At 43.4% G+C, this 19,303-nt stretch overlaps 1 protein-coding gene across 1 annotated transcript; it reads left to right on the top strand.

Moving 5' to 3' along the window:
* Positions 1-265: 265 nt before the first annotated feature.
* SLC35A1 (solute carrier family 35 member A1) lies at positions 266-18,824 on the top strand. The gene is made up of 8 exons (XM_071548722.1): positions 266-390; positions 3,528-3,705; positions 9,266-9,425; positions 9,772-9,924; positions 11,546-11,612; positions 15,236-15,412; positions 15,738-15,872; positions 17,755-18,824. Exons 1-8 carry the CDS (start codon positions 300-302, stop codon positions 17,883-17,885), a joined length of 1,092 nt encoding a protein of 363 aa, XP_071404823.1. The 5' UTR covers positions 266-299; the 3' UTR covers positions 17,886-18,824.
* The last annotated feature ends 479 nt before the right edge of the window (positions 18,825-19,303 follow it).

Raw genomic sequence — 19,303 nt, forward strand, 5'->3', positions numbered from 1 at the left:
ACATTTTATTTAATAGAAACCCGCTGAGTGCCGGGTCCATTTTATCCTACGTCTTTCCTTTCCCCGGAGGAAGCTTTACTGCAGCGTGTAAAATACAGGGGAATGCAGAAGGCTGCTGCTGGCCATGGGAGGTCCGTGTTTCCCGGCGGTGCGGCACCTCCGCGCGGGGCCGGATGGAGGAGCAGGATTGTCCCCAGCACTCCAGGCGGGGCCGGGAGGAGCGGGATTCTCCGGGCGGGAGGCAGCTCCGCCTCGCTGGAGCGGCGCGGGTGGCGCTCTGTGCGGCGGCTCCGCTCTCTATGGTGCGATGGGAGGAGCGGCGGGGCACGGCGGGCGGCCCCGGCCCGGCGGTCCTGGCGCCTTCGCCGAGCACCATGTCGCCTCCGAAAGGTGAGCGCGGGGCACCCGGCGGGTCCCGCGGCCCCGGAGGGCGGCACGGCCGGGAGCAGGGACCATTCCCACCCCCGCGACAAGAGGAAGCGCGACCCGCTGCTCCCCTTACCTCCCCCCTGCCTCCCCCGCGCCAGAGGGAGTGGAACCGTCCTCCCCGCTGGGGGCTGCGGCGCCGGGCGCCACCACCGTGGCCGCGGGGGGGGAAGGGAAGGGGCGCCGCGGGGTCGCGCCGGGGAGGGGCTGTGCCCGTCTGCCTTCCCTCCCTCCCGCTCTGCCGCTGCCCGGGAGCCGCTCCCGGCAGGGGGGATCCCTGCTCCTGGCACGGGATCGCTGCTGCCGTCCGGGGGGAATCGCTGCTCCCGGCCCGGGGCTCGCCGGCTCTCCAGGCGCCTCCGTCTTTAGGAGCAGCGGCACCGCGTCTCCCTCGCCGCCGGCTCCGGGAGAGGCTGAGCGTGGCGCAGCATCCCTGGGCTCAGGTGGTCAGGGCACAGGGACACCCCCTGCACCACCTGAGCGACCCTGGAAACGGCGTCGGAGCAGGGTGCCTGGCTGTGTTTGGGTTGGGCATCAAGAGGAATTGCTTCACAGAAAGGATGATTAGACATGGGAATGTGCTGCCCAGGGACGTGGTGGAGTCACCATCCCTGGAGGTGTTTGAAGAAAGACTAGATGTGGTGCTCAGTGCCTTGGTCTAGTTGACAAGGTGGTATTCGGTCATAGGTTGGACTCGATGATCTCAGAGGTCTTTTCCAACCTACTTGTTTCTGTGATTCTCTACGATTCTGTGTGCAGCGACGCCAGAGCCCTGGTGGTCCTGAAGCCAGAACCCCCAGGCAACCAGGACGGCTTAAATCCATCAGGAAGGCGATGCCTGCCCCTCTGCCTGCTTTCCATTGGAGAGCCTTGCTCAGGGCTCCCAGCTCTGGGGCCAGGGAGGGCTCCCAGCTCTGGGGGCCGAGAAGGGCTCCCTGCAGTGTGTGCCAGGCGCCCACCACCCTGGGAGGCAGCAGGTTGTGCTCCCTGTGCCAGGCTTGGCCTTGGCTGTGCCCCAGGAGCCCTGGTGGAGCCGTTAAATGAGCTGTGGAGATGCGTGGGAGGCACACACTTATATCCTGAGGCTTTTGGCCTGTCTGGTCCCTTTTGCTGGAAATCGTTTCATCTGAGTGGGATTTACAGGGAAAGAAACAGCTTCTTTCAGCTCTTCTTTTCTTTAGGCTGGTATTTATCAGGAGAAGATATGGGAGGCCCTAGTCTTCTTTCCTTCTGCTCCTTGCTCTGCTCTGATACTGATGCAGACACGTGAGCCTGGCTGGAGAAATGTCCAAGCTGAAAACTTAACTGCAAATACCTTTTCACATGAGGAGAGAACTATCCAGTCTAGATAATAGATTCATTATGTCCTGCTGCATTTGGTTTACGCAAGTTTGCAAACCATTGCCACATTGGGGCGTTTATTTATTTTTTTTAAATAGTAGGTAATATAGGCAAGGATTCAATTCAGTTTTAGTTTGATAGTGCATAGATTTAAAATCTTCATGTGTCAAAACACAGTGTTAATAAAATTTCTATAAGCACTAAAACATCATTAGAAAATAAGCTTTTGTAAAACTAGACTGGGTTAATTATATTTCCTGGTTGTTATGCCCTTGGATTCCCACTGCCCCTCCCCACGATCCAAATTTAATTTAAAAATGGATTACAGCTTGTAAGTCTCTTCTAAGCATTGTTAGTCCAAAAACTAATTGGCTCTACCTTTTAAAAGTGGTTACTGACGTGGGTAAGATTTTTATCTATAAGGAAGTAGCTAATTTAAATGATTGCAGCAGCAGGAGGTATTAACTGTACCTTGCAGAAATGTTATGCAATTGAAGACATTGCTGCCTTGAAAGAAACATGAACCAAAACATTGGTCACACTGGCTTCAGCAACTCGTTCCTATATTAAATAGCAAAGTTATTATAAATCTGTTTACCTTGTGGCTTATTCCCTGTTCAGCAGAGGAGCATAAACTTACACCATTTAAAATACATTTCTTTAAGATATTAAGAAAATGACAGATAGTGGCCCGAAAGGTGCTGCTGAATGACCAACATCCGCTGGACAGATGCCAAACATAAAAAGACTAATCTGCAAGTTTGAAAAATGGTTTAATAGAAGCCACACTTTCACTGATGTCTTGTGTTGTGGTGGTGCCTTGGTGCAGAGATGTCACATTTGGAGTCATGCACTGTTCTCTTTCCTGGTTCAGGTGCAGACTTCACCAGTCTTTGACATGGAATTGAACTGGTGTAGCCAGGCCATGTCCTCCCAGTGGAACTCTCAGGTCTTAGAGCTGAGTGTGGTCGTGTGAAAAACTGCCTTGTGTCAGCAGTCCTGGGACAGGCTAATTCCCAAACTTTGCAGGATAGTAGTTGGTCCAGGGCAAAACTGTTACAAGATTTGCTACTGTTGTAGGAGTATGGCAGTGGGGAAGAGAGGGGATAAGGATATTGATACCTTGTCGTTGTGTGGTTTAATTTACTGGTAAAACCATAACCTTACTGTTTTCTACCGTGAATTTTCCAAGAAAGCCCTTTGTGTGAAGTCCCGTCACCATTTGGAGCCAAACTATCCTTTTACTAACCTAAGTGGAAAACAGGGTTGAGAGAAACACTGCCTTATGTATTAAGATTTGCTAGACTGATTCTCTTCTTTGCTGATACCAAACTTTTCCTCTCTCTTTGCTTTTGCTACTCTGCCAATTCTCTGTGTCACACTTCACTATACTACATGGAGAGGATCATCTGCCATTTCAGAGCGAGCTCCTGCTGTCAGCTAAAGAGCCGGAAAGCACAGAAAGACTGATTACTGTTAGATAAGTATTAGTGTATGATTAGTTTTTCTAGAATGAAGGATGATTATGAAGGCAAGAGAACATCCCGTTTTCAAACACCTGGAGCTACTCTCCAAGCTTCTTTGAGAATGCTTTAAAATTTAACTAGAAACTTTCCTATGGGAAGCATTTCACAACATTGTAATTATTGTGTACTGCCACAGTGGGGTTTGATAACAGCCCTCCAGCTGGAGAACACCCTGTTTCAGTTCTCAGATTAAAACGAGGTCCACACTGAGTTGTCATATCTGTTTTCTTCCAGAAAATGTCAGCTTGCTGTTCAAGCTGTACTGCCTCACAGTGATGACCCTGGTGGCTGCCACATACACGGTTGCATTGCGCTACACAAGGATAGTGGAGACAGAACTCTACTTTTCAACAACAGCTGTGTGCATCACTGAAGTTATCAAGTTGTTCTTGAGTGTGGGCATCTTGGCTAAGTAAGTGTGGGAATGCTAATTGGTATTCTGAAAACGGATCCTTGCTTCTAACCTCAGATTCTGAGATGCTAAAGTACAGATACAGTTGAGAACGTGGCTGGATAATCATGCTGTGACAGGGTAATTTTAGAGTGGTTTGGAGACCTCAACTGAAACTGCTTTGCAAGCAGCACAGTATTCAGGTGTGTCCTTTCTGCATATTTCCTTTTTTGTATGCTTTGGAATCTGTTCAAAATGTCAGCACGGATTATCCACGATGTTTTGGGTCTTTAAAATGTTGGTGTAGATGAAAGCTGCGCTGTGAGCCATTGTCTGCTGAGTTACATACAATTTTAATGTTCCTACTCATAAATTTTCCCAAACAATGGTATAGACAGACATTTTGCTATTTCTTTTAATCTGGCAAACCAATGGTGAAAGACTCTGGACAGAAAATATTATTTTCTGTAGTCCCAGACTGCTGCTAAGAACTGGAACTTTAGTCCACGTGTAAGTATCTGAAGTAGGGAGACCATCAGTCTGCTGCCTTCCCTCTCACCTTCCCTATGCTACACCCTTCCTAGGAAGAATCTTTCTATTCTGGACTTGTCCAAAAGCCCAGCTCTTGCTGTTGGGGTAGAATTTGTTCTTTTAGCATCGTTTTGTGGCTTTAGGTATGTCAGAAGGCTGGCTGTGATGTACTAGAGGATCATGAAGTCACATGATGTACTTCAGATCTTCATCAGATCTTTTCCACTTAACGTCCAAAAGGCACTTTACTTGCTTTAGAGATTAGACAATATTTGAATTTGGTAAGGCAGTTGTGGCAAACTGCCTTGTGTTTAACCTTTCTTTAGATGGAATGTGTTAGAAAAGGCAAATTTGACCAGTGGCAAATTTCTGTTTTTCTTTTTATGTACTCTGGGCTTCTCACTCTGCCAGCACAAAATGCTGGCAGAAGCATCTCTGCTGACGTGTGCTTGTACTGTGCTTCTCACTGTTGTGACCAGTGTGGATCACATCTGCTCTTGGGAGACTGTAGCAACCCATGTTTCTTAGTAGTAAGAAACCCATGGATGGCATTTGGTAGCCTTATCGTGGTGTATAATTTGTCAAATCTTGTGCACCTGGGACCCAGGCTGTTTATAGCATAGCAGAAAGGCCTAGTCCAGCAGTGCTAGCCACCCTTTTTGGTAAGGGTCTTAATATTGTGTTCATTAAATGTATAAACAGGCTTTTTGCTTGAAATAATTAAAATCAAAATTACTTTCAGCTCAGAAAGAAGTCTGTTTTGTTTTTTAGAATAGCCCTGCACAGCCAAAAATCCATGTAGCCCATCATCCTCCCTTTTGCAGCCATCAGCAGAGGATGCTTAGAACAGAAGTGTAGACAACAGGGCAAGTGCAGGCTGAGCTTTCCTTAGCTGGTGGCAGAAGCTTATGGATTCTGTATCCTGGATACAGTGTGCACTGTGGCTGTAATGCACAACAATCCTGTGCTCTGTGAGTTTGCCCAGTTTCTTTTTGAACTGCTAGTCCTTACTGTATCTGTGAAATTACTTTTGCAATATAATTACTTGCTATATGAAAAAATTCTTTTTAATGAACAGCTTATCTAGCAGTTTCACTGGACTCTGTTACGTTGACAGATATCATGAATAATCTTTCCTCCTTCATTTTACTTTTCATATCTCTACAGATCTGTGTTTTCATCACTCATTTATCTTCTAAGCCAGGGGTTTTAGTTTAATTTATCCTGGTACCCAGTCCTCCAGCTTTTCCAGTATCGTTTCATCCATCCCTTTTGAAACAGGATCTGGAGCTGCATGCTGTATTCAGGATGGAAATATGTAGCATTAGAGGCAGAGGGGTCAAGGTGCTTTCTCTCTTGGCCTTGGTTCCTTTCCTAAGGATTTGTACCATTCTGCTCATTTCTCTCAACACAGCTGAACCTTGAGCTGGCACTGTGAGCTACTCCCATCTTTTTTACAGGTGCCCATAACTAGATTAGAGATGGTCGCTATATTTAGGGGTTGTCATTTCCTATGGTTCTTTCTTATTTATTGACAACTGAGCTTTGTTGACCAATTAAAATGGGAAGAATCTGATTCACTGAGTTGTTTGGACTTTATGATAATCTATTCTGCTCTGGTCAGCCAGTGGGGTTTTTCTCTCCATAGCTTAGAGAGAGATGGGCACCGGCAGACACTGCTCATCAGGCTGTGCTCACCTCTTCCTGAGGGGATGTCTCTCATGCTAGTGGGCCTGGATTCCATCCTGTGCTGTCCAGGTAACTGAGCTGTTTCTCAGATGGCAAAGGATCTGGTGATTTCTGCGTAGTGTAGTGAGGGACTCTTTGGCAACTATTGAAAGTTTCCTTTTGGATATCACGTATAATTGAGTATTATTAGCAATCTTTGCCAACTTCCTAGGAACCTCCCTTTTTAGATCAGAAATGGATATACTGAACAGCATCAATTCCAGCATAGTTTCATTCTGTGTCTCATTTACAGCTTCATTCTGTTTCAAAGCCTGACCAATTTGTCTCACCTAAGGCAAGGTGCCTTTGTAGTGTAATAACCAGTCAGAAAATAAAGTACCATCTGTTTTTTCTGCACAGCAGGATACATTTGGGTGGGTACCTGCTCTTTTTTAAACAGCCAGCACTGATAACTGCTGTCTCCAGTACAGGATACTGGACTACAACTCTCACATTGTTCTGACTGCACAATTTGTTTTCTTACACATTATTACATGATGCCTTCACCATATTTACTTTTAAGGTATATCCTGGAAGACACATTGAATGGATGAATGCCAAAGGATTGTCTTTCAAAAGAGAAATTTATGTTAGTTTAAGCTCTGTTAATTGTTAACTTGACTGTACTTAAGGTCCTGCTCACCATCTGGTAGTAGCATTTTCTACATTCTTATGTGGTACTTTTCTTCAGTGCATGAAGAAAAGTAGAGCTGATTTGAGAACTTTGGTTTTAACTTCAGCTTTTCTAACAAATGCATGTTTCTGTTGCAGAAGTGATTGTTATTACTATCTCTCACTTATTCATACCTATGAATTGGTTTTATGTACAGGGCAATGACTTTATGAAAGGGGGAATGGCTTTAAATTGAAAGAGGGTAGGTTTAGATTAGATACTAGGAATAAATTCTTTATTGTGAGAGTGGTGAGGTTCTGAAGCAGGTTGCCCAGAGAAGTTGTGGATGCCCCATCCCTGGAAGTGTGCAAGGCCAGGTTGGATGGGACTCTGAGCAACCTGGTCTAGTGAAAGGTGTCCCTCTCCATGGCAGTGGGGTTGGAACTGGATGATCTTTAAGGTCCTTTCCAATCTAAACCATTCTACAAAGAAAAATGTTTTTAAATTCAAATCTAGACCAGCTTCAAGAGTGCTGAATCCAGGTTAGATATTTTTTTTTTCATCTCTGTGATATTGCAGTGTACTTCTTTGGGCACCTTATTTTGCATTATCAGCTGTGCGTAAGGACTTGTTTTGAATTCTTTTTTGATGAAGCAGATTTAAATCTGTATCTGCATGATCTTTGTACTGAATTTAACTTACAGTTAGAGATTCTTGATAAGTGCATGCTTCAGAAAGCACATCCACTGCACAGATGAACTGTTAGATTGTTATCTTGTTCTTGAAAACTAAAGTGAAGATGGTGGTTATTAGATGTGTTATCCTTCATTGCTGAAGTTTGATGCTAAAAGTCAAAGGAGACAGAACTACTATTGCTGCTGTGATTTGACTTTGAATGTATGATCAGCTAATGCACTGAATGTAGTCTGGAACAAAAGCAGGTATAGTTTAAATATATCTTCTTGTTTGACAGCCTACCTTAATATCAGTGAACAGAAAAAGCTGTTACTGTGCAGTATTTTCTGATTTCCTACTCTCACAGAGTAGAACTGTATCTGTGCTAATTATACTTTATTTATAGTTAGACATTTGAGATAGACACACTTTTGTCCAGCTGTACTTGAGTATTACCAGGTTTTTTTGTACATCTTATCTCCCAGTTCTGGACAATATGATAAATGCACTGCGGAGTAAGTAAATCAAAAATTTTGCCTATAATATCAATGACTCATAACATTTATGCAGTTCTGTATCTAGTGCAATTAACCACAATGAGCCGTAGCATGAACTCTTCCCCTTCCTTGTACTGCAAACTTTGCTTTAAGTGTCCATAGAATTTCTTGTCATGGTTGTTCCTTGTGACAAGTCTTGGGTTTTGTGTGTGCCCTCTGTTACAGCAAAGTGGCAAAAGGAATCCCTTGAAGCTGCCTGTATAAAGACTGCTTGTCCTACAGGGGAAAAAAAGAAAGAAGAGGAGGTGCAAGGCAGGGAGGAAGGCAAGGCAGGAGAGAAGCTTGGATGGAAGGTTCATGAGAGGGTAAAGTCTAGAAATCTTTAGAGAGGAAAAGTTTAAGAACCTGGAACACAGTGTTGGGGGTTGATCAGGAAAGGAAAATAAGCCAAAACAAGGTGGTTAATGGAAGAGTCTAGGGCATAGGGGGATTGCTAATATTGTTAATTGCTAATAAGGGTTTGAGCCAGGTAGATGATGTACATTTGTGAAAAAGAAATTGAGGTGTGGTTGTTCATATGTGTGTGCAATACAAGCACAAGGAGAGTGAAATTCAAGAGCAGTACAGGTTGAAAGTTGAGAGGCCTGTGGGAGGAGACAGGAGTGATTTTGGATGTTGATATTTGTTAGTGGCCAAACAAGAGAAGATTGGAAAGGGGGGCCATGAGACTTGAGAAGGACTGGGAAGAGGACTGGAGCAGTAGTGAAAAATAAGCAGCAAATGTCAGACTGATGTAGGAGAACTAGTAATGCAGAGGTCACATGTAAAAACCTGACAGCAAACCACAAAAGGGGACAGCTGCAAGAAGCAACACATTCTTCCTCATTGCCTGTTCTTTCACACACTGTAGTTGCATGAAAGAGATGTGTGAAATGCAGGACAACAGGGAGCCACCACACACCCTGCCAGACCTCTTCACATGTGGTGATATCCACATATGCTGGTCCAGCATCTCCCACAGCACAAACAAGAAGAGGAACCCATGGCTGCCTGAGGAATGAGTGGTGTTTCCAGCTGAGTACTGTGGAACTGTACAATCCTTTTGGGCTGTACAGTGAGGCCCAGTTTAAAGGGGACCTGCAAAATCATGGACATTTGACATCACACACAAACATTAATACCCAATAAAAAAGGGGAGATATGAACAACATCCTTCTGTTCCACTGCCTATATTGACGCACTGCCTTTAGTCACTTACTTCACTGTTTACAGTATTCATGGTGCTTGTTCACTTTATTACATATTTATACTTCTAACTTCCTGATTCCAGAATGTCTTCCTCACCTTCAGGGCTTTCTGCTTGTTGAAAACCTCACTAGTTTTTGGCTGTTTCGGTTTGGTTTTCTTTTAATGAGCAGAAGGTACAACTGATTGTTGAGAACAAATTTTCAGCCTTCCTAAAGGAGTCATTGATTTGATTTCTGTTTTAAAATACCATTGGAAGAGAACCCTCAGCTATGCTAATATTTTTTTGCAGAGAAACTGGAAGTCTGGCAAGGTTAATAACATCTCTAAAAGAAAATGTATTTGGAAGTCCTACAGAATTGCTAAAATTAAGCGTTCCATCTTTGGTGTATGCTCTCCAAAACAATATGGCATTTGTGGCTCTCAGCAACTTGGATGCAGCAGTCTACCAGGTAATACACATTTCTGTCAGTAACTGATCTGTAAATACCTTACTCTTTACTGGTTCATGAGGCAGGTGTGCCTGGCACACAGCATTCCCTTTAGCCTCAGTGTTAAAAGCCAAACTGTGCTGTCACATTCAGAGCATGCACTCTGCTGTAGAGCTCTGGTTTCCTGAACTAAGGCACTCACTGCTAGAGTCACTTCAAATTCACTTTGTTGTAATTGGCAATGGCACAAAATTGGTACAAAACCTGAGGATCTGCAGGAAATCAATGAATATAAAACTTGTCATTCTTTAGTTAAATTTTCTATTTTATTTTCTTGTTTTCTGCACTGTGTTCCCATCTTCTTTAGGTGACTTACCAGATGAAGATCCTTTGTACAGCTTTATGTACAGTCCTGATGCTAAACCGTACCCTTAGTAGGTTGCAGTGGTTTTCTGTGTGCATGCTGTGTGGTGGTGTCATCCTTGTGCAGTGGAAGCCTGCTCAGGCCACAAAAGTACAGGTAAGAGTTTACATTTTGCCTTGTCAGATGAAGAATAAACTGCCCTGTGCTTTGTATTTCACTTCACAGCGGCTGGGATGAAGGTGCAGTCTCATATTCCACACAGCAGTATCTGTTTCCTATTTCCAGCCACTTCAGCTACAACATATCCATTGGTTTCATCATGGGCTCTCACATTTACAGTGTACTAGTTAAGGCAGGCTTGTGGTATTGCTCTGGTCTCACTTGTCGGAAAGGCAACCGAGTGCTACAATTAGTATCAATTACCACAGTCATAATTGGTCTAATGCACCATCCTAGGAGTGTCTGAGTAATAGATTGTTTCCTGCAGTTGGCCCTGGTAACATCGTAATTGTTGAAGCAGAGCCCTTGGAATCGAAGCACTGGGTGGAATTCAGGAAGCTCCAGTGCTGTGTGGGTATGTCATTTAAACACACCCTTCAGAGGCACTGACCTAATCCCATTCTAGGAAGAAACAAGCGTCTCCTGTTTCTGAGGTCACAGCTGCTACTCACAGGCATTAGTGGGAAAGGCAGGTCATTCCACTGGGAATACTGGCCACAGACGAGTAGACAGTGCCTCTGAGCACTGCAGGAGTACCCACAGAAAACACACCACCACACAGCTACACTGAGCTCCTCTGCAGGACAGCCTTAGATAAGCAAATACATCTCCCAGGCAGTCAGCAATAGGACAAGGGGGCACGGGCTTAAGCTCTGCCAGGGGAAATTTAAGTTGGAGATCAGAAAAAAATTCTTCCAGAGAGAGTAATCAGGCATTGGAATGGGTTTTTAAACTGAGATTGGACATGGCAATGAGTGCCATGATCTGGTAAATGGACTGGAGTTGGACCAAGGGTTGGACTTGATGATCTCGGAGGTCTTTTCCAACCCAATCGATTCTATGATCCTATGATTCTATGATCTTTATTATGCTGCAGTGAAATGCTAATAGTTTTGCTGTACTTAACAAAGTAGCTTTATGTCCTGGTTTTGGCTGGGATACTGTTAAATTTTCCTCCTGGCAGCTGGTTTAGTGGTGTGTTTCAGATTAGTATGAGAATCATGCTGATAGCACACACTGATTTAGTTGTGGCTAAGTAGTTCTTACCCAAAGTCAAGGACTTTTCAAGGACTAGTGCTCTGCCAGTGAGCAGAATCACAACAAGCCGTGAGGGAGCATGGGCAGGACAGCTGATCTGAACTGGCCAAAGGAATACTCCATACCATTGAGCATCATACCCAGGTTATAAATTGAGGGAGGCCAGGTTATGAATTGGCCAGGAGGTGCCAATAGCTGCTGGGGGATGGGCTGGGGATTAGTCACTGAGTGATGAACAATTGTCTCATGCTTGGTTTTCTTGGGTTTTATCTCTCTTTCTCATTTTGTTACTATTAGAGTTACTAGTATCTTTTATTTTAATTATTAAACTGTTCTTATAGGAGTTAAGAGTTTACCATGGAGTTTACCTTTTGTTTTCGATTCTCCTCCCCACTGCGGGGATTTGGAGGAATTTAGTAAGGGGCTGCATGGTGCTTCGTTGCATCACGGCACCCTGGAATCAACTATTGTAAATTACTGAAGTGTTGTATCCCTTTTAAAATAACAATTGATGTTTCAGGTGGAGCAGAATCCATGGCTAGGGTTTGGAGCGATTGCTGTGGCTGTGCTGTGTTCAGGATTTGCAGGTATCGTATTATTTCTGTACCTGGGTTACAGGAAAAGGATTGGAGAACTCACTATTCTACCTTCATCAACTCTCTTAGTTGATTAGTTTAGCCCCTCTGACCATAATTATCTTCTACTTGCAGTAATTAGGGCAGATTCATGACATGATTATTCCCATTGTCAAGCAAATGACTAAGAACATGTACTATTATAGGTTTTATATGGTGCAGCTTAGAAGGCTGGTTTGCAAGTGAAAGTGTCCTTCAAGTGCTTAGAGTAATACAGTAGGGAACATCCATAATGACTCTGTATAATTAATTAATGTTTGTTTTATAGTGAATAGCTCCCTTATGGTGATAACACAAAATACTTGCATTTTTTCTACAAGGAGAACTGAGCTCCTTGCTCAGTTCCTGCACCAGCTCAGCACCAAAAAAGTTTGCCAGGGTCCTGTAGGTGGTAAATCTAACTGAGATGCAGAGGGAGCATGAGTAAGGCAGAGAGGTAGATGAGTAGCAGGAAGCCTGGATGAACTCCATGAAGGATTTTTGGGTTTGTTTTGTTCTACAGTCAGCATTTCCCCTCAGGGTGGTTTTTCCTCTGTCTTCTGGAGGAGGAGACCAACACCTGAGGACAAGTGAGCAGGTGCTCAGAGACAAGGAAATGCAAAATTACTATTTAATTTGAAATTTGGCTCACAGGGGCATATTTCCCTGTCTGTAAACTGGATCCTTTGTAAGAAAACAAGGTAGTATCACGCACCTCTAGTACTGTAAAATCCTGCAAGAAAATCTTGTGCTGTGCAGAGGCACTCATTACTCACGGAAAACATTCTTGTTGGCAGAAGGAGGAGAGTGTCAGTCTTGTTTGGTGTCTTTTCCGTGAACTGGGCACTTTGAAGCAGAAATACTAAATAAAACTGTGTAGAACTCGATCAAGTTTTCCTAGAAAGTTATAAATGTCCTCACTTAGATAGACACTCCCAGCCACAAGACAATACAGCATTCACAGTGGAGCCTTCAGAGTCTCCTAAAGCTCTTCCCCTTTCTCTGATAGTGCAGGTCAACAGCTGTGCTTCTAGAGGTCTCCAAATTCAGAGCATTGAAAGCTGATGCAGGCAGCTTGAGACACTCAGGGCTTTCTTCTCCTGCAAAAGGATTGTAGTCTGGGTGTTTCCTTGCTGACAGCTGAAGCTCTGGGGCAGCTGGGAGGGACAGTGTTTCATCTGCAGAGCTCCTTCTGCCCTTGGGGCTTTATATGTTGAAAACATAAATCCTATTCAAATTCCTTTCCTCTTCTTCCTTCCCACGCTCACATGAAGCAGTTCTTTTGGCATTAGACCTTCAGTTTCTGGCCTGACCATGTTAAGTGTGCTTTATTATTCCAGCAAAGTCAAAAAAAGCGGTGTGGTTTTGCCCCTCAGAGATGGAAAATAAATTTTTTCTTCAAATTGCTGATCCTGTGATAATTTCCAAGTATGGGGCCCCAACAATCCTTATAAAAGCATTGGACAGATATGTAATGGCAGAGCCTTTGTGACTTTAAACAGTACTGAAGAGTAATTTTTCCTAAACAGCCCTCATTCTTTCTTTCTTCTTGGCTAGTGGAGTAACTTTTATGTATATTCAGAAATTTGAAAACAGTTTCGTTGGTTGGCTTATTGTTTTCTTAGTTTCGAAAATTTACAATTATGGTTCATATTCAAGCTAAATTGTTAAATTGATTACACCTGGTTGTGCTCTGGGGGTCATCTTAGTGAGGCAGAAATCTCAGGATAATAATTGTGGGTTCTTTTAAGGACTGAGGTCATTAACAATACTAGTTTGTTGTTTCAAAGATTTATATTCATATGAGATAATGTAATATTTTCTGAGGGTTTTTTATTATTTGCACCCCTGAAATATAGATCTGCTCTCTAATTTATTATCTAAGAATACTCACTATATTGTATTAAATTCTAAATTGCATTTTTCATTAAGATTGAGTAGCAAGACCTTACTTGATCTAACTCGGATTTTAGGGGGAATGCGGGTTTCTAACTCACAGGTCTTTGTGCCACCTTTGTTTGTTCCCTATTCTTTTCTCATATTGTATGACAGATCCTGGGTGATGTTAATCAGCAATAAACTGTCAGTCAGTAGGGCTCTCACCAGAAGGTCATGGAAGTGGCTGAGATCTGAGTCCTGTGAACTGCTCTATCTGTTTTGAAATGTGGAGGAAATTCCAGGGTGAACAGTGGTTAAAAAAGCAGGTAGTGATGGCCTTGTCAAAGGCTGGTCTTTTAGTCTGACAGAGTGGGATAATGAAAAAGTATTTGAGGAATTTCAATAAGGGAAAACATAAAAACAATGCTCATCAGCCTGGTATCTGAACCAGAGCTTTGGATTAAAATGAATTCCACTTCCTCAAAACCAGTCTGTAGTTTCAATTAGCAGAAGGCCTCGGTTTTGATTTGCTCTTGTAATCCCCTGAAGCTGTGGGTTTAGAACAACACTGCTCTGCCAAGTGCTCTGCAAGCACAAGGCTTCTGAGGAATTTTCAGTCTCAGTGCTGAGGTAATACAGCCCCCCACCCCCCCAGTTTTAGTATTTTACTGCTTGTAGCAAATGAGTGATTTAGGTTGCTGAAAGAATCGCTGGCAAAGATATTGGCAAAAGCAGATTTAAATGAAAGTAAAAGCATGACAAATTCTGATGGCAAGGTTCACTCTACTACTTACTAGATGGTTAAAGCACACAGAGAAAAATCAGATTAAAATCTAAAAATCAATCAATCTAAAACTAAAATCAACCTAAAATTATCTGTGTGGAGACTGGGGATGGAAAAAGGGCAAAGATGGGAAAGTGTAAGGATAAAAAGGAATGAGGGAGACCCTCCTGTTGAGTCACAAGTTTCAAAGGGTATCCCTTGCCAAACTTAGGCCCAGATCTGACCAATGGTTTAGGACTAAAGGTGTTTTAACTCCACTTAAACTGAAAATGTTCTTCCACTTGGGTTGTTATTCAGGCACTAAGTTTCCAAACCTGTTCATTAGACAACACTAGTTCCTGATAACAGACAGCATTTCTGATAAGCTCAAGAGAAGCCTCAGCCTAGGTGCTGTTCATCAAGGCTGAAGCCCAACGAGCATTTCTGAGATCATAGTGTGGCCCTGGACTGGGAGGTGGGTGGTATCTTACCACCACACTGCAAAGTATCCCAGTGGAGGGGGAAAAAAAAACCTGAAAAAAATACTGAAATAGGAAAATATGTTATCTCCATAATATGGGGATAAAATATCATGTGTCAAGGTGAAATGCTTCTTTCTGGTGTAGAACTGTACAGAAGAAACTGCTGGGCAGAAGCCTGGCCCATCAAACAGAATTGAGGAGTGGCCTCAATGGTCAATGAGGTTCATTGTTGGAACAACTGCAAAGAGAAACAGAATCTATTTTTGGTGTTATGTTCTCATTATAATGGTCCTGTTGTAGAAGACACCTTTTAGCAGGATTTGTTGTTGGGTACTTGGCACCAGGAACTTCTGTGAACCTCAGCAGTCTGTAGGACAAGTTGATTCCAGTAGTCTTGTCTGGTTTTAAAATGCACTAAGGATGACACTGTGCCTCACTGAAAATATCTTGGTTTTGTTTTTGGGGTTTTTTAGGAGTTTATTTTGAGAAGGTCCTAAAGAGTTCAGATACTTCCTTGTGGGTGAGGAACATTCAGCTCTACTTGTCTGGGATTGCGGTGACTTTATGTGGTGTGTACATGTCAGAAGGAGCCCAAGTTCTTGAGAAAGGGTTTTTCTATGGCTATACATACTACGTCTGGTTTGTCATCTGTAAGTATCTTGTGGTTTAGAATCTTAACACTGTTTTTCTTTTTTAACAATGATATAACCAATTGCAGGAAGTTACATATTCAGTCTGACACACACTCTAGTGTGTTTTGAGAGATTTTATTTGAAAGTATAATTTTCTTGGAAATGATTCACTTATTCAATTTAAAATGGTGCTGAAACAGCAGTCTAAATAACTGATTAGCGAGCAGATCATCTTCAAATGAGTCCCGTCTGATTTACTGGATGCCATATAGACATCCCATTCTGCTGAATGTTGCCAACTTACTGCATCTGTACTAACAGTAACATGTTATCTGCTTCCCAGTTCTTGCCAGTGTAGGCGGCATCTACACTTCGGTGGTGGTGAAGTACACAGATAACATCATGAAAGGCTTTTCTGCAGCAGCAGCCATTGTTCTCTCTACTGTGGCATCAGTCATCCTCTTTGGCCTCCAGATCAGTAAGTGTCTTTTTTTGGCTTGACAGTGTGTGCATGTTTCCTGCCTGCCCAACCCACCGTACACAGTTCATACCAAAGCCATCATTTATGCCTCCTCTCAGCTTTTCTGGGTTTAGCTTCAAGTCTTCTCCACTAATGCACTATCGATCCTGTTGTGTTGCACAAGGTGCCTGATGATCTTGTGCTTCCAAAGGCATTTATGGGTTATCTTTCAGAGGCAGCTACAATTTCAAATGAAAAGGTTCTTTTTGGTTCAAATAGCTTCATTTGTGCATCACTTTCTGATGCAGTTGAGTGTGTGATATAGCTGTTTACCTGGGACTGCTGTTGCTAAGTGATCATTTCTTGTTGGGCTTAGTACAGCCAGTGCCAAATGAATTCCTCAGCTACTTCTTCAAGTGCTTTACACGTCCCTGTTAAGTTACATCCACGACTCCATTACCCTTTACCTTCCCCATTTGCTGTGGACACCACCACGTAAGAGTGAATCAAGCAGCAGCTGCAGTTGTGACTGATGTGGTGAATATTTTTGAGAGGAAACAACAGATTGCTCTGCAATATTCTGCAGCTACAAAGGATTATCTCCCCAGTCAAGTCTGTGTTTGATACTGCGCCCAGTAGTTCCCACTCAGTTCTTCACTGTTTAGTTGTGGGTATTGTTTACTTTTCTACCTTAATCCAAAGATGGTGTGGTGATGTGGTGGAAGAACTAGCTTTGTGATGTAGCGTTAATGGGACAAAGCCTAAAGAAAGTTTGCATAAGGAGAAAGCCATCAGTGTTTGGCTGAAAAACAGCACCATAAAGCAAGCGATGAAAAAAAAAAAAGACTACCTAGTTTTAAAAACTCACTTGGGCAGAGCATTTTCTTGATGGTTCATACCAATCAAACCTGGACTAGTGACCTTTCTGTGAAAGCCTCATTAATAGCATTTCTTAACCCCATCTAAATCACAAAATCACAGAATATGCAGAGTTGGAAGGGACAGACGAGGATCATCGAGTCCAACTCCTGGCCCTGCACAGGACCATCCCCAAGAGTCACACCATGTGCCCGAGAGTATCTTCTAAATGCTTCTTGAACTCTGTCAGGCTTGGTGCTGTGACCACTTCCCTGGGGTGCCTATTCCAGTGCCCAACTACCCTCTGGGGGAAGAACCTTTTCCTAATATTCAATCCAAACCTCCCCTGACACAATTTGAGGCCATTCCCTCAGGTCCTGTCACTGGTCACCAACAGATCAGTGCCTGCCCCTCCTCTTCCCCTCATGAGGAAGTTGTAACTGCAATGAGGTCTCCTCCAGGCTCAACAGACCAAGTGCCCTCAGCCGCTCCTCATACATCTTCCCCTCAAGGCCCTTCACCATCTGCATTGCCCTCCTTTGGACACCCTCTAATGGCATAATATCTTTCATATATTGTGGCACCCAAAACTGCCCACAATATTCAAGGTGAGGACACCCCAGTGCAGAGCAGAGCAGGACAATCCCCTCCCTCAGTTGGCTGGTGATGCTTTGCCTGAGAGAGGCAAATAGGGTATGTTATCACAGGCTACTTTATCACATCAACTGTGTTTTTATTGTTAAGTTTATTGTAACATAAGCCTGTTCAGATGGCACCTGGAACTGCAGGAGATGCTTTGCTGTTGCTTTTATGACCATCACCACGTTCTTGCTGATATGAGACTAAATGGATTGCTGTGCAGATCGCAAACATTCCAGAGTTCCCAGCGACAGAGGATAAAGCTAGATGCTGTGAATTATTAATAGCTGCTATTCTAAGTAACTTCAACACTGTCATTCAGATATCATCACAACTTACATAGCTTGCTGAAGGTTTCTTCTTATATTAATGTGTTTATTTAAACTATTTTGTCTTCTTTCAGCTGTTACCTTCTCCCTGGGTGCTCTCCTGGTGTGTATTTCTATTTACCTCTATGGATTACCTCGACAAGACACCACAAAAATCCAGCCCTCAGAGACTAAGAGCTCAAAAGAGAGACTTGCTCCTGTGTGATAACAATGGACAAGAGAAAAAACAGACTTTTTTTAAAAAAATTACATTTTTTTTAAGAATTAGCCTTAAGCTAGTCATGAAATGGTTTAAGTGGGATAAACTAAAAGCAGAAGTTAGTTCTGTTTTACATACGGATTTTCCAGTGGCTGATGCTGAGGCTACACTGCAGCCGAGAAGCTGGATGGGTATTTTATGGAAGGTATTCTTCATTCGCATCAATGAAGAGTCTCATTTACAAGGAAAACTCAATGAAGGAACTGATTACGCAATTGTATATAATGTTTATAATGGAAGGAAATTGGTTCTTTGTGCATTTGATAAACTGTCTTGCCCTTTGAGGGCAGAAATGCCTGAATGCTTCATAAAAAAAACTATTAAAAAGAGCAACTACTGCCAGAATTTTCTCTTAAAATACTTGGCAATTGCAGTTTGATTAATGACAGGAAAAGTTTCGCTTCTAGGCAATAGGTACAAGACAGCACAACTCTACTGGAAATAACCATGGTTCAAACATCACTTACCTAGGAGTGATTAGAGGTAGCACATGCTCTTTGGTTTAAAAAGAATGAAAGACTGGGGTTTCTCTGAAGCTGTGAATTTCCTGTCACTTTTCAAATGTTTTTATACCTGCTGTAGCTGGTAGAGTAATCTTCTATGTGTTGTACAGGGGAAAGTTTGTATGTATTTCTGTATTTCTGGCCTAAGTATGGAGGAGTCAAAAGATTATCGTCAGTACATTTTCTCTCTCAACCTCTCTGTGCATATAGAGTGATGCTTGAAAAGAGTTCCTGTAATGCATATTAGGCTTTGAGTTAATTTATTATTGCCAACTGCATAATTTCAACTTCCTCCCTCATCTTCTGGGTCCATCCAGAAGCTGCAACTCTACATTGAGGGAAAACTGACTTTGGTGTATTTGGGCAGCCTGTTGTCATTCACAGTGGAGTTAAAATGTAACCAAGTTTATACTCTTGGCTAGATTCCTTCAGACACGAGTTAAGCAGCTGGGTTTCCCTTGAAAGTGGGGCATGTTAAACACAGCAGTAACAAATATGCACAAATTCTGCTCCAGTGGGAGAGAATGTTCCCCTCTGCCTTTTGCCAACTAGTCCGTGTGTCAGAGCAACCACCACGGTGCCACTGTGGGCAGTCAAGGCTTCCAGGGTGGAGGGCATTGCCAGCCACCCACTTGCAGAACCTCACAGGTGCTGCTTCGCCTCTCTCCACCAGTGTGATGGCTCAGGGGTGCCACGCAGCCCCTGCCATGCCTGACTGTGTGTAGGGTGCTGAGGGCACGCTGTGCTTCTTGCTCCACCAGCTGTGCAGCAGTGTCTGCTCCCTGGCCATCACCTCAGTGTGACAGAGTAACAGGGCGTGACAGCTGGCAGTTGGGCTGGGCTGAAGGGGGAATTCAGTAC

Source organism: Pithys albifrons, chromosome 2, assembly GCF_047495875.1.
Source record: "Pithys albifrons albifrons isolate INPA30051 chromosome 2, PitAlb_v1, whole genome shotgun sequence".
Lineage (NCBI taxonomy): Eukaryota > Metazoa > Chordata > Aves > Passeriformes > Thamnophilidae > Pithys > Pithys albifrons.